Below are 13,154 nucleotides of genomic sequence, written 5' to 3'. Positions count from 1 at the left end.
CCAAACACCAGGAATTTCAGTGTGATGAGCTGCACATGTGGCAGGTTGTACCACGGGAGGGTCCCTGTCCTGCTGTCCTTGTAGCAGGGATGACCCTGCTGCTCTCCCACACCTCAGCACACAAAGGGCCCAAATGTGGAACAGGTTTCACTGTGACTTCTGAGAGCCAGAGGGAAGTTTGGTAAGAGGATCCATGTTCACCCCTGAAAGAATTTCCTACCAAAGTTATTGACATAGAAGCCAAGAAAGAGAGAAGGATAAATAAGAGAAACCTGCAACTACTCCAATGAGCACTTTGCTTGTCTCGTGACCAATGAGTAAAGTGTAAACTTCTGAGTTTTGTAAGAATGTATAAAAAGCATGCATGCCATAATAGAAACAGTTTGGAGCCTTCTGGAAATGGAGTGTATTTGTATTGTCTCCATCTCAACTACAACCCCCAGCTCCTGCAAGACACTCTGGACTGGGAGGGAGGGCAAACATCCATTTTTCCACCCAACCCAGAGCACTTCCCAGCAGAGATTCATCCTAAACTCAGGCTGAACATGAATTCCTCCCCTTCTTGCCTCAAAACACAGAAGTCACAGCATCAGCCCCCTCCTCTGATCTCCATGTGTCATTTGGTATTTAATGCCTTTGTTCCCAAAGCCTCAATAATTCTGAATTACTGCTTTCTGTGAGACTACAGAAGCTGTTTTCCCTTAAGAAAAAATGATGGGCTTAAGAAGAAATTAAGTATCCCTGTTTAGGTTAGATATCCCAGAGGAAAATGAAAATGAGCATTTTCAGTTCCAGAGAATGAACATCTGGAGAATCCCAAGTGCAGAAGAGGAGCTCCCCAATAAAAGGGCAGCTGTCTGGAGTGGCTTTCAGAACAAACTCAAAAGCAAACTTTCCTCATGCAAAATCTGCAAAACCAGACAGCTTTTCCTTTTTAACAAAGAGAAATGATTATGATGATGCAGGGCTGAGGGTTGAGAAGATCTTTTCTGAGGATGTGACCCACAGAACCCAAATTCCCTGTGTGGAATGGTCTGCAGAGGAGAAGCTGCAGTGCAGAATGTGAAGTGTTCTGCTTTTAGTCACATTCCTCTCAAACACATCCCCACACATGTGCTGCAGTCCCCACTTCCAAACTTCTACTCCAGCCCCTCATCTGCTTCCCAGAGCAAATATTCAGATTTTGCTTTGCATGAAGTTTTTCCACTTGACAGCTTAGTACTGCATTTTTGGGATATTCTCCATTTATATCTTTCTGGATATAAGATAATCATGATTAGGCAGCACATTAAACAACAACAACAAAAAATCCCTGTGTTTTAAACAACTGGCAAAGCAATTTCCACAGGTTTGTCAGGTCCCTCCTCCAGTCTGATCTCACTGAGCTATTCTGCAGGGCTCCAAGGAGCTAAGAAAAATCCACAATTGTGCCACTAATTCACCATGAGACCTTCAAACCCTGCTACAAGCAGAAGTATTTAATTCAGAATTTCTCATAGTAGAGATTTTAGGGACCTCCCAAGGCTATACCTAAATATTACAGCTTGCAGTGTAGGATGTTTATGTAAAACCCCTCTGTTCTTGGGATATTTCTGGGTTTTAAGTTCTCCATCCTTCCCAGACTGGAACTGCCATGGAGATTCTCCCTTTTTCCCAGCAATGTCTGAAATCAGTCAGGAAGAGCAGAACCACTTTAGCCTATCAAAACCTGAGAGTTTTGCAGCAGGTGAGGAGGGTCTGGAAACCATCAGAGCACTGAAGCTCTCCTTCTCCCCAGCAGGCTCAGCCTCTGCCTCTGAAGGCATTCAATGCTTCTGGCAGTGCAAAACTCCCATGAATCCAGGGCAAAAGAGCAGCAGAGTCCTGCACAACTGGCTGGGACTTATCCTACTCTGGTACTGCTCAGGGAGGTGCTTCAGAGCCAGGAGAGGATCTGGGTTAAGCTTGGTGAGACACCTCCATGCTCCCACTGCACTGCCAGGGACCCTGCTGGACCCCCAGGGCATTCATCCCCTACTCTGAGCAGCACCTCACTCATTCATCCTGCAGGAAGTGACTCTGTTGGTTAAAACCTGGTGCTGAGGGTAGCAAAGTTATGGATTCAACCCCTGGGTGGGCCTTCCCTGCAGAGCCCCATGATCCCTCTGGGACTCAGCTCAGGCTCTGCTGTGATCCTGGAGCTCAGCACTGAGCAGGCCACAGTGGCCAAGGAGAGCTGTGAGAAGGCAAAACCTGATCAGAACATCAGCCTTGGAAATAAAACCTTCTCAAGGGAAGAGTATTTCCCATGTTTTGTGAGAAGAGCTTTCCTTTGAGCCGCCACACTCTACAGAAACACACAGGAGCTGTGACTGTGCCAGGGTGGCTCAGGGTGGGCACCAGCAGGAATTTCCTCATGGAAGGGTGGAACTGCCCAGGGGGGTGTGGGTGCCCATCCCTGGAGCATCACTGAGCTGCCACACTCTACAGAAATACAGAGGAGGTGTGACAGTGCCAGGGGAGCTCAGGTTGGACATCAGCAGGAATTTCCCCATGGAAAGGGTGGAACTGCCCAGGGAAGGTTGGAGTGCCCATTCCTGGAGGTGGCACTGAGCTGCCACACTCCACAGAAACACAGAGGAGGTGTGACAGTGCCAGGGTGGCTCAGGCAGGGCACCAGCAGGAATTTCCCCATGGAAAGGGTGGAACTGCCCAGGGAGGTTCGGGTGCCCATCCCCAGAGGTGGCACTCAGAGCTCTGGGCTGGGCACAAGCTGGGGATCGGGCACAGCTGGGACTGGCTCCTGGAGGTGTTTCCAAGCTGAGGTGGCCAGGCCAGGCTGGCAGAGCCCTACCCAGGGTGGCCAACTGCTTGAAGTGCAGGCAGGCGTTGGGCTGGCCCAGCAGGTCCAGCCTGTGGTAGAGCAGCTTGCTGCTGGGGACGGTGTTGAGGTTCTTCAGCTGCTTCACGGGAATTTCTGGCTGGATCACCACCACACACAGGATGAAGGACGTGTCCTGCACCTGCAAAACACCAGCCCGTCACCAAACAGAACCAAAGGGTGGGGGGTGAACAGAATTTCTGTGTTTCAGAACCACTGAGTTCTACAAAATAAACTTTGCCACAGTTAACACAGAAAATAAAAACACTGTAATTTTTTTTTCCTGAAAACCAAACAAGACTTTCATTTTGTTGCTTAATTAGCAATAATTTTTAATTCTAACACTATTTCATGGTTATGTTTTGTCACTAACAGAGGAGAGGCTGCAGGTTTCCAGTTGCTGGACACACACTGGTGTTACCTTTATGGAGAGTACAGACAAATTAACTCTCAAATGCAAGATTTTATTATTTCCACTCTCAATTGTGTGCTGCATGTGCCACATGTTTTACTAGTTTGGGTGTTTTAAGGACTCTAAATTACACCAGAGCAGCAAACCTTAGAGTGTCCCAGCTGCTCTACAAAGGGAGTTTGGTATTAAATGCATTGTTACAATCTTAGAAAATCAACTCCAGACACCTTCTTATGTGAATTTCTGTTAAACAATGACAGATTTAATATCTTAAAACTGCTCAGCTTAATCCTTTAGGTTGGATTTAACTTAATACTGTGAAATGATCCACAAGTGCCTTCTTGAGTTTGTTGGCACAAATTCTTGCTGGCATCGGTGAATTCACCTGGATTATGTTTAACCTCAGATTCCATTTTAACCCCAGGGCTGAGATTAGTGATCAGACATTCCCAGACTGAAGGAAGGACAGCAGCAGAGCCATGAATTCCCCCTGTGCCACCCCCCACACTTGTTGTCCTCACCATTTTCCAGGCATAGCTGACATTGTAGGCTTCTTTCCCGATTTCCCTCAGCTTGTTGACGTGCCAGGACAGCGAGGAGTTCACAGGAACTGTGATGATCTGGCTGCCCAAGGGAATGCTGCAGGGGCAGATAAAACACCCAGCAGTTTATTAAACACTGAGCAAAACTGTTAGGACTTCAGCAAAATCCTTCTATTGTGTGTTTATATAATTATCATAAGAATTGAAGAAATTAACTGTTATTTGTGCTTGGTGAAGGAAAATCTGTGTGTGTGCTGCAAATGCACTTCTGTACCCTCACATTTTCAGCTTAAAAATTCTCAGAATAGGCAAAGCATAAAGAAAAAACCCAGACCAAATAGTGGGAAACCTTCCTGACAGGGAAGAGAGAGATTAGCAGGAATATTCCCCAGATCAGCTGGGAAACACCACAACGCAAAAGACAACTGAAAAAGTTGGGAGGAAAAATCAAACCAGAATTGCTAATGGGGAAAAAAATCCATCCAAGGATCCAGATATTGTAGGAAAAGGAATTTTTCCTTCTATACTCTTAAATTCCTCTAGAAATATTCCCAGTGCTGCATCCATTCCTTACCTGAGGATGTTCTGGCGCACCAGCTCGAACTTGGGAATGTTCTCGTAGTGGATGATGTCTGTGTGCAGGGGAGGCTCAGACAGCAGGTAGGGCCTGGTCAGGGAGGGGTGCATCAGAGTGTACCCTAAAAAACAAACACAGAGCCCCAAACGTGGGATGCATTACAAAACTGGGCCCAGGAGAGGTATTTTAGAGAGAAAAACAAATATAAAGTAATTACATAGAATTTTGGCAAGGATGGCAGCGACCAAACAATCTCGTCATCAAAGGGGTTGCAAATGAAAAGCAGCTTGAAAAATTCAGCAATACAATAAGCTGGATCACAGGGAAAGAGCACATTAACAGCAGTTTTCCCTCTTTCCCAGAAAACCTTGGATGGCACAGGTGTAGGAAATCCCCACAGCAAGAGTTTCCAAATCAGAACCCCAGGACAGAAGTTTCAAGTCATGGATCCACCTAAAATCTCCAGCAACATTCAGGCAGAACTAACCAACAATGTGCAATTAAACTTTTAATAAACATTATCACTCATTACTCAGAAATGTGAGAATTCAGAATTGGTGGCTCACGAGCTCAGTGGGACTAGAGGAGATGATCTGAGTCAAAATTACCTTTATTATCAATGAGGAAGGTGTAGGATCCCAAGGAGTCCTGGTAATAGGTGACATCTTCCAAGATGTAGGCAAGGTTGACATCTACTCCAACAATTCCCAGCAGGAGGTTCCCAAAGTAGCAGGGTTTACTGACAGTCATTATCAGGCCTTGGAGGGAGAGAAACACCACAAAACCATCAGAAATATCCTCTGGGTCGTTATTTTGAGAGGAAACAGAGCATTTTGAGATGCTACACAATTAAATTTTGTATCTATTCCTTGCTGGAATATGGCCAGGGAAGCTCAGCAGGGTTTCTGTTGTGTCTGGCTGTTGTCAGCAATTCTCTCTAATTAACCTGTGTTCCTGATAGTGACCTGAAGTATATTCATCAGTTTATTAGAACACACACCACAACTGATGTTTGAGAAGTTGTCAGTCTCCAAGTGGATTCCTTATAGATATAAAATAAATTTGTGTGAAAAGCCAACAGAGTATTCTCTTCCTTCAACACGATTTAAGGCCATTCAAAAAATAAGATGGAAGAAGAAGGAAATGACTTTGCCCTTGTAAAGCAACAGTTGGGATGAGTTGTTTCTCATCTAATGCATAATCAGAATATTAAATCTCTGCCTAACTAAATCCCAGAATTGCCACTGTGCTGGGAATCATATCCATAATTACCCAACAGTTTGGGATTGATCTCATCCCTGAGGTGAGAACTCTGCAACAGTTTCTTACTCCTTTTTTCTGAGCTTGGAAACTCAGCAGCTCTTCCCTCACCCCAATATAAAACTCATTTGCACGTACAAGCATTTAAGTACACTCTGAAATGCCTGTAAGACAAACCCATCTATTGCATCATTCCCAATCCTTTGCTGCTCCCATTTTCCCTTGGATATGGCTTTGGGAGAGAGCAGGAACAGAGTTTGATCACTGAGGGAGGGAGCAAAAGCTCAGACCCAGATTTCCTCAGGGACAGCCTTAAATTCAGTTTGGGTCTCAGGACAGTCCAGGTGTGCTGAAGCCAAAGAAGGGAGGGTGGCCAGCTTGGGACAATAATTAACAATAATTAACAATCTCTCCTCGTGCCATTTTCAAGGCTGCTTTTATCCCGCTCTTACACAGGGCTGACATGGATGCCATTCCAACCTATCTCCCTCCAGTACAAAGAATTCCTCTCCACAGATTAAATTATGGATTATTTGTTCCTATGTATTCATACAGAGGAACAAATTTCACCACAAGAATCCAAACTAAATCTGTCAACTCCATGTCTTGTTAGCACTTTTTTCACAACTAAACCTCCTGCAGATGAAAATGCTACAGACAACAAGGCTTGGAAACACACCTAGAACCAAAATCTTGTAGGATTGTGGAACAGGTTTTACAGTGACTTCTGAGAGCCAGAGAGAAGTTTGGTAAGAGGATCCATGTTCACCCCTGAAAGAATTTTCTACCAAGGTTGCTGACATAGAAACCAAGAGAGAAAGAAGGATAAATAAGAGAAACCTGCAACTATTCCAATGAGCACTTTGTTTGTCTCGTGACCAATGAGTAAAGTGTAAACCGATGAGTTTTGTAAAAATTTATAAAAAATGTGCATGCCATAATAAAAACAATTTCAATCCTTCTGAAAATGGAGTGCATTTGCATTGTCTCCATCTCAGCTACGACACAGGATTACATGTATCTGGGGACATGAAAGCAAAGAGAACCCGATCTCTGATGGTTTTACCCCAAAGCCAAGGGCAGCACTCACCATCCCCCATCTCATCCGAGAAGGGCAGGCTGAACACGGCCTCGTCAATCATCCTGTTGGGCAGGTTGGTGTAGAACCTGCCCACGGTGGTCTCCAGGTTGCTGAGCTGGTTGAGGACCATCATGCTGCCCTTGGTGACGGGCAGGGCGCTGCGGTCGGGCACGCCGTACTTGGCCGAGTTCTGCTCAGCCAGGTCCCGCAGGAAGGCCAGCTCCTTCAGCCCCGTCACCCCCTCTGCAGGGACACAGAACACAGGCAAACTGGTCAAGCAGCTCCATTTCCATCCAGGCTCCTGCCCCCTGCTCCAAAGGAATGATCCACACTCTGTATCGCAGCACTGAAAATTTCATATTTTATTTCAGTGCTTAAAGATTGGCTAGAAGAAAATTAATTACTAACACCAAATTTAAAGAGATTGCCTCTCTCCTGCTGTTGCACAGTGCAAAAGATTTGCCACGCTGTTCACATCCCCCCTTTAAACAAAGCCTGGGGAGCAAAGAGCAGTGTGCCCCATAAATCCACAGGACAGCTCTTTGTTCTCCACGGTGGCTCGCCCACAGGCAGGACCAGGAGCAATCCTCAGCCCTGCAGATAACAGCCTTTGTTCTCCAGCTGAATCATTCCAGTTTCACACTTCACTCAAGTCCCAGGCTCAACTCCTGCACACAAATCAAAGCCTTTTGCACGCCCCAGTCTCAAATGAACATTTAAATTTACAACCAAATCATACATTGGGTAGAGCATTCACTTCCTTGGCTATTTTCAGTAATACAACAAACTGCCTTCGCGCTGAAAATGCTTTTTTTGGAAAATGCGTGGGTGATCTTCATGTTTACCTTCACTCTCAGGTTAGTTCCCAGGTTACCAAAGCTGGGTTACCATTTCAGATTTGGTTTGATCTTCCATTCACCCTCCCTGGCTGATGAAGTCACACTTAGTCCCAGCTTGCTGCCCCTGGAAGCCCCCAGGAAGGTTTGCAGTTGCAATAATTAACAAATTTACCTCAGTCTGGACAATCCAGGCCACAATATTGTATATCCCTGCAGCTGCACTGGGATATACAAAGATAGAGTGGCACAGCTATAAACACAAAGTAACAACATCTGGATGCAGCTTCTGGATTAAATGTGCCAAAAATCCATGAACAAACTGCTCCCAGTAAGGCCTGGAATTACCCTGGGATGAGTTTAATAAAGGAGCTGTGCTGTGCCAGGAAGGGAATTTTATGGCCTGGAAATCAGAAGCATCTCTCACCATTCATGAGGGCATAAGTGAGGATCATCACTGAGTTATTGAGGAAACTGTTCTCCTCGTTGATGACACGCAGAGTGGCTTTTTTATCATCTTCTGAGGACTCTTTTGATGTGATCCCAGCCGAGAGATAAATGATGACCATGTCAGTATCTGAAACACAATCACAGCACAAAGTGCATCAGGATTTAACTCTTGCGCTGAGAGCCCTGGAATCCGCTCACAGCAGCTTCTCCCAGGGATCCACAGCCCCTCCAGGGAATGAACACGCTGCGGCCACATGGATTCCAGCTTTGGGGTTCAAGTTTCACTCTTGGCACTCACCAAACTCCTGTTGGCCACCCAGGAGCAGGGGGCTTGCTCTCCTGAGCAAACCACACAGGCACCTTCTGGCTTTGGAATGGTTTGGGATGGAAGGGACCTTAAACCCCATCCAGTCCCACCTTCCACTATCCCAGGTGCTCCAAGCCCTGTCCAGCCTGGCCTTGGGCACAGCCACAGCAAATCTGGGAATTCCAGCAGCCCCTCCCCACCCTGCCAGGGAACAATTCCCAATTCCCAATCTCCCATCCATCCCTGCCCTCTGGCAGTGGGAGCCATTCCCTGTGTCCTGTCCCTCCATCCTTGTCCCCAGTCCCTCTCCAGCTCTCCTTAGGCACTAAGGACTCCCTGGATCCTTCTCCTCTCCAGCTGAGGAGCTTGGCTGCCTCCAGACAGGAGCACACAGATCCAGCAGCTGCTCTAATTCCATGGAAAAGGCTCCACAAGGCCAAATCCTGCACTTTTCATCTCCTGTCCCTCTGTTCTCCTTCCCCCCTGCAATCCCAAGGCCTGGAGCTGCACAGGACACCCTCCATGGAGCAGGGCAGAGCAGAAAGCTTGGGAATTCTGTGAATTCTCTGGAATGTGGCCTGGCCCCTCACACTTTCCCTGGAACACGTTTTTCAGGCTGAGGATGCTCCTGGCCAAGGTCCTGCCCCAAAGCCTTTGAACACAACAATCCACAGCCCTGTGCTGACTCCCCAACCAGTTCCATCACATTTATCTCAGCATTGAGAGTGGTTTGTGTTTATAATGAACATACAGATCAAAATCACCCACAGGAAATGCAGAGCACTGGGCTGACATGGTCACATCCCAACTTTCTTGTTTCTCCTGGATTTTTGGTGGATTTGCTGTACTGATTTATTAAAGAGGTATCAATGCTTCCACTTGCACATTTTTGTCCTCATGGTTTGACCAGAATTTCAGCCAGAACCAGATTTTGACACTGATAGGAGGTGCTGTTAATTTGGGGGAATTCCTACCTTAGTTTTCTGTAAGGAAAAAAAGCAAAGCCAGGTACAAAAGCAGCTTTGGGTGGAGTTTAAGGAAAATTGTTGCTGTGTTTCCTAGGCTACAGCAGAGATATTTTATCTGCAGCCAGGCATGGTGCTGCAGCCTAAATGGAGCAACAAGAGCCAGTCCTAAATCTGCATGAGGGACCAGAGCAGGCAGCTTTTGGAGCATCCTGTCACCCTGTGGGATGAGAATGTGCTGAGCAGGACTGCAGTAGGACCTGGAGCAGAAAATCCAGATGTGTTGAACACCACAATTCTCCCACCTCACACCAGCAGCTCCCTTCTGGCTGTGCCAGTGTGAATTTGGGATTGAGGCTGTATCTCAACAGCTTCCCTGACACACCCACACATTGTTCTCTGGGAACAGGATGTTAGAAAATTAACAGTGAAATGAAGGATTTTTTTTTTTTTTGCTAGGTTTGTTTTTCTTTTTTAAAAAGATGAAAAGATTATTTACAAGAAAATGAGACATGCTTTATAAACATCCTCTTCTCAAACCTATTGTGTCTCACCCCAGGAATTCTGAAATTCATCATAAACACGTTAGATCTTCACAATCTTCCACATGGAGACAAAACCTAAATCCAAAGCATTTGCATTTTAACTTTCTGTGCTTGTGCCCCAAAATAGTTGCTTGATATGAAACCTAGTGAAAAATGAATATGTCAAAACTTCCAAACATAAAACAGTGCCAGACATAAAAACATGGAATCCTGGAACGGTTTGGGTTGGGAGGGACCTTAAATCTCATCTCATCCCACCCCTGCCATGGGCAGGGACAGCTCCCACCATCCCTGGTGCTCCAAGCCCTGTCCAAGCTGGCCTTGGGCACTTCCAGGGATGGCGAAATGCAGGAGGATGCTCCAAGACTCCTCAGCTGATGTTCTTGGAATAAATCCTGGTGACAAATTCATCTTATCCCAGCCAGCTGCAGCCGCCCTGCACTGTTCATTCTGCATTTGCTGGAGTTGCTCCCCTGCCATCATTTTGCCAGAGGATGGTAAAATCCTGCCCTTGCCAACCTTACCCCTTGTCCAGTCACACGAAATCTCCCTGTGCCAATGGCCTGAAGCTCAGGAATTGGCTGAGCCTTTGGTAGCAAAAGCACCATTCCATAAACCGAGGGAAAGTCACGTGGAATGGGGGATATTTCCTCATTCTTTCCAAAGCACTTCAACTCCTGGCCTTTTCCTCTCTCTCTGGCTCTCACAGCCTCTGAGCTGGTGCCCTTTGGGACACTGCAGGCTCTGCTCTCACTGGAGCAGGCACAGGGCCAGGGCTGGGAACTGAGTTACATAATCCCAGTATCCTGATGGAGATGGGCTGCTCCCTCCCTTCTCAACCCTGCCCTGGCACTGCCAGCGTTACTCAAACCCAAGGAGCACCCAGGGCACAGGATTTGCCTTCCACAGCTTCCTGGCAAGCAAATCTGCCACCCACTTTCACATCCATCTTTTCATGTCTTTCACCACATCATCATACATACAAAAAACACCCAGAAAAGCCCCAGTCTTGGGAAGGGGAAGGATAAAGCTCATAATGAGTACACAGAGTTCAGGGGGGTTATTGTGAGATGAAGGAAAATTTAGCCAGGACAGCTTTGTGTTCCACAAAACATCACCCATAATTGGTATCCTCAAAGCCTCATTTTCCTGGGAAGCAAGGGGACCCACTTCCCCAGGATTCCAGTAAGGCACATCATCCCTATAAAATGTGCCAGCACTCATTAAATGAACCTGCAGAAGCTGCAGTTTTCCTGGAAAGGCCCCCCCATACAGACTGAGGAAATAACTCAGCTATCACACAGGTCAATCCTGCATTCTCCTCCTTCAGTTCAAAAGAAAGGCAAGGCAGCAAGAGACACAAATGAGAATGGACATATCCCACAGCCCCTCACGTGGAGAATTGTCACAGACACATTTTATGAGAAATCCTTTCCTTAGGATTTTCTCTCCTGAGAAGCTGGGAGGCCTCAGGAACAAAATGCAAACAATGGTTATCTGCTGCTGTGGAATGCAACAGGTGCATCTGGGATTGGGCTCATGTGGTTGTTTCTAATTAATGGCCAACCACAGTCCAGCTGTCTGGACTGTGTGGTCAGAAACAAGATTTTATTATCATTCCATTCCTATTGTTTTCAAGCCTTCTGACGAAATCCTTTATTCTATTCTTTTAGTATAGTTTTAATGTAATATATATCATAAAATAATAAACCAGCCTTCTGAAACATGGAGTCAACATTCTCATCTCTTCCCTCGTCCTGGGACCCCTGTGAACACCACCCCAGAGAATGGACACATCCAACAGCCCTCACGTGGAGAATGGACACATCCCACAGCCCCTCATGGAGAATGGACACGTCCCACAGCCCCTCATGGAGAATGGACACATCCCACAGCCCTCACGTGGAGAATGGGCACATCCCACAGCCCCTCATGGAGAATGGACATGTCCCACAGCCCCTCATGGAGATGGACACATCCCACAGCCCTCACGTGGAGAATGGGCACATCCCACAGCCCCTCATGGAGAATGGACATGTCCCACAGCCCCTCATGGAGAATGGACACATCCCACAGCCCCTCATGGAGAATGGACACGTCCCACAGCCCCTCATGGAGAATGGACACATCCCACAGCCCCTCATGGAGAATGAACACGTCCCACAGCCCCTCACGGAGAATGGACACATCCCACAGCCCCTCATGGAGAATGGACACGTCCCACAGCTCCTCATGGAGAATGAACACGTCCCACAGCCCCTCATGGAGAACGGATACATCCCACAGCCCCTCATGGAGAATGGACACATCCCACAGCCCCTCATGGAGAATGGACACGTCCCACAGCCCCTCATGGAGAATGAACACATCCAAGAGCACCTCATGGAGAATGACCACGTCCCACAGCCCCTCATGGAGAATGAACATGTCCCACAGCCCCTCATGGAGAACGGATACATCCCACAGCCCCTCATGGAGAATGAACACGTCCCACAGCCCCTCATGGAGAACGGATACATCCCACAGCCCCTCATGGAGATGGACATATCCCACAGCCCTCACGTGGACTGCAGCCCAAGGAAATGCTCCTTAAAACAAAAACGGGGATGGAGCACGTTTCTGTTCCTATTGAACACACTCCACTCCCTTGGGCTCTGCCAAAGTGAGGATGTGGAATGAGGAAACATGGCAAGGCCCTGGAACAGCCCGGCCTGCGCGAGAGGCTGCCTTACTTCCTTGGAGCCGGGTGCCGTTGTTGGTGCTCCGCAGGAGCTGGAAAGCCTTCTGGAAGCCCAGGGCGTGCTGCGTGGAGCTGTCGGACGCCTTGATGCTGCTGACAAAGGTGGACATCTTCCTCTTGGTCTCGCTGGTGGCAGGGGACAGGAAGGTCTTGTAGCACTGGTCCAGGGAGCACGTGCGCACCGCGTCCGCCACCGTCAGCACCGAGATCTGCCGGGAACAGACTCCGTGGGGAGGGGGTTCCATGGGGAAGAGAGAGATTCCATGGGGAAGAGAGAGATTCCATGGGGAGGGGGTTCCATGGGGAGGAGGTTCCATGAGGAAGAGGTTCCATGAGGAAAAGGTTCCATGGGATCACCTCCCCTGGAGGTGGAGCAATGCGCTTGAACAGCTCAGGCCACAGTGTGCTCCAGCAAAACTGTTTTTTAGTTATTCTTACCAGAAGCCAATGGGATTATCAAGGTTACTAAGACATAAATTGTGCTACATTAAGAAAGAAGAGGCTGAGAAACAAAATGCCTAGACTACAAGAATTAGGTAAAGGAGGGCCTTGAAGCACTGGACTGTAACCAATCACATA

At 47.4% G+C, this 13,154-nt stretch overlaps 1 protein-coding gene across 1 annotated transcript in view; it reads right to left on the bottom strand.

Moving 5' to 3' along the window:
* CACHD1 (cache domain containing 1) overlaps positions 1-13,154 on the bottom strand; it is a 91,104-nt gene that overhangs the window by 17,995 nt on the left and 59,955 nt on the right. The window contains exons 7-13 of the mRNA XM_058808446.1: positions 12,568-12,784; positions 7,996-8,145; positions 6,742-6,975; positions 5,000-5,149; positions 4,389-4,512; positions 3,794-3,911; positions 2,834-3,002 (exon numbers count right to left, since the gene is read on the bottom strand). Of these exons, the coding sequence (XP_058664429.1) occupies positions 2,834-3,002; positions 3,794-3,911; positions 4,389-4,512; positions 5,000-5,149; positions 6,742-6,975; positions 7,996-8,145; positions 12,568-12,784 (1,162 nt within the window). The remainder of the gene's footprint in view (positions 1-2,833; positions 3,003-3,793; positions 3,912-4,388; positions 4,513-4,999; positions 5,150-6,741; positions 6,976-7,995; positions 8,146-12,567; positions 12,785-13,154) is intronic.

The sequence above is a fragment of the Ammospiza caudacuta genome, chromosome 7, assembly GCF_027887145.1.
Source record: "Ammospiza caudacuta isolate bAmmCau1 chromosome 7, bAmmCau1.pri, whole genome shotgun sequence".
In the NCBI taxonomy this organism is placed as follows: Eukaryota; Metazoa; Chordata; class Aves; order Passeriformes; family Passerellidae; genus Ammospiza; species Ammospiza caudacuta.
The sequence above is the reverse complement of the archived record's forward strand: the minus strand, read 5'-3'. Positions and strand labels throughout refer to the sequence as shown.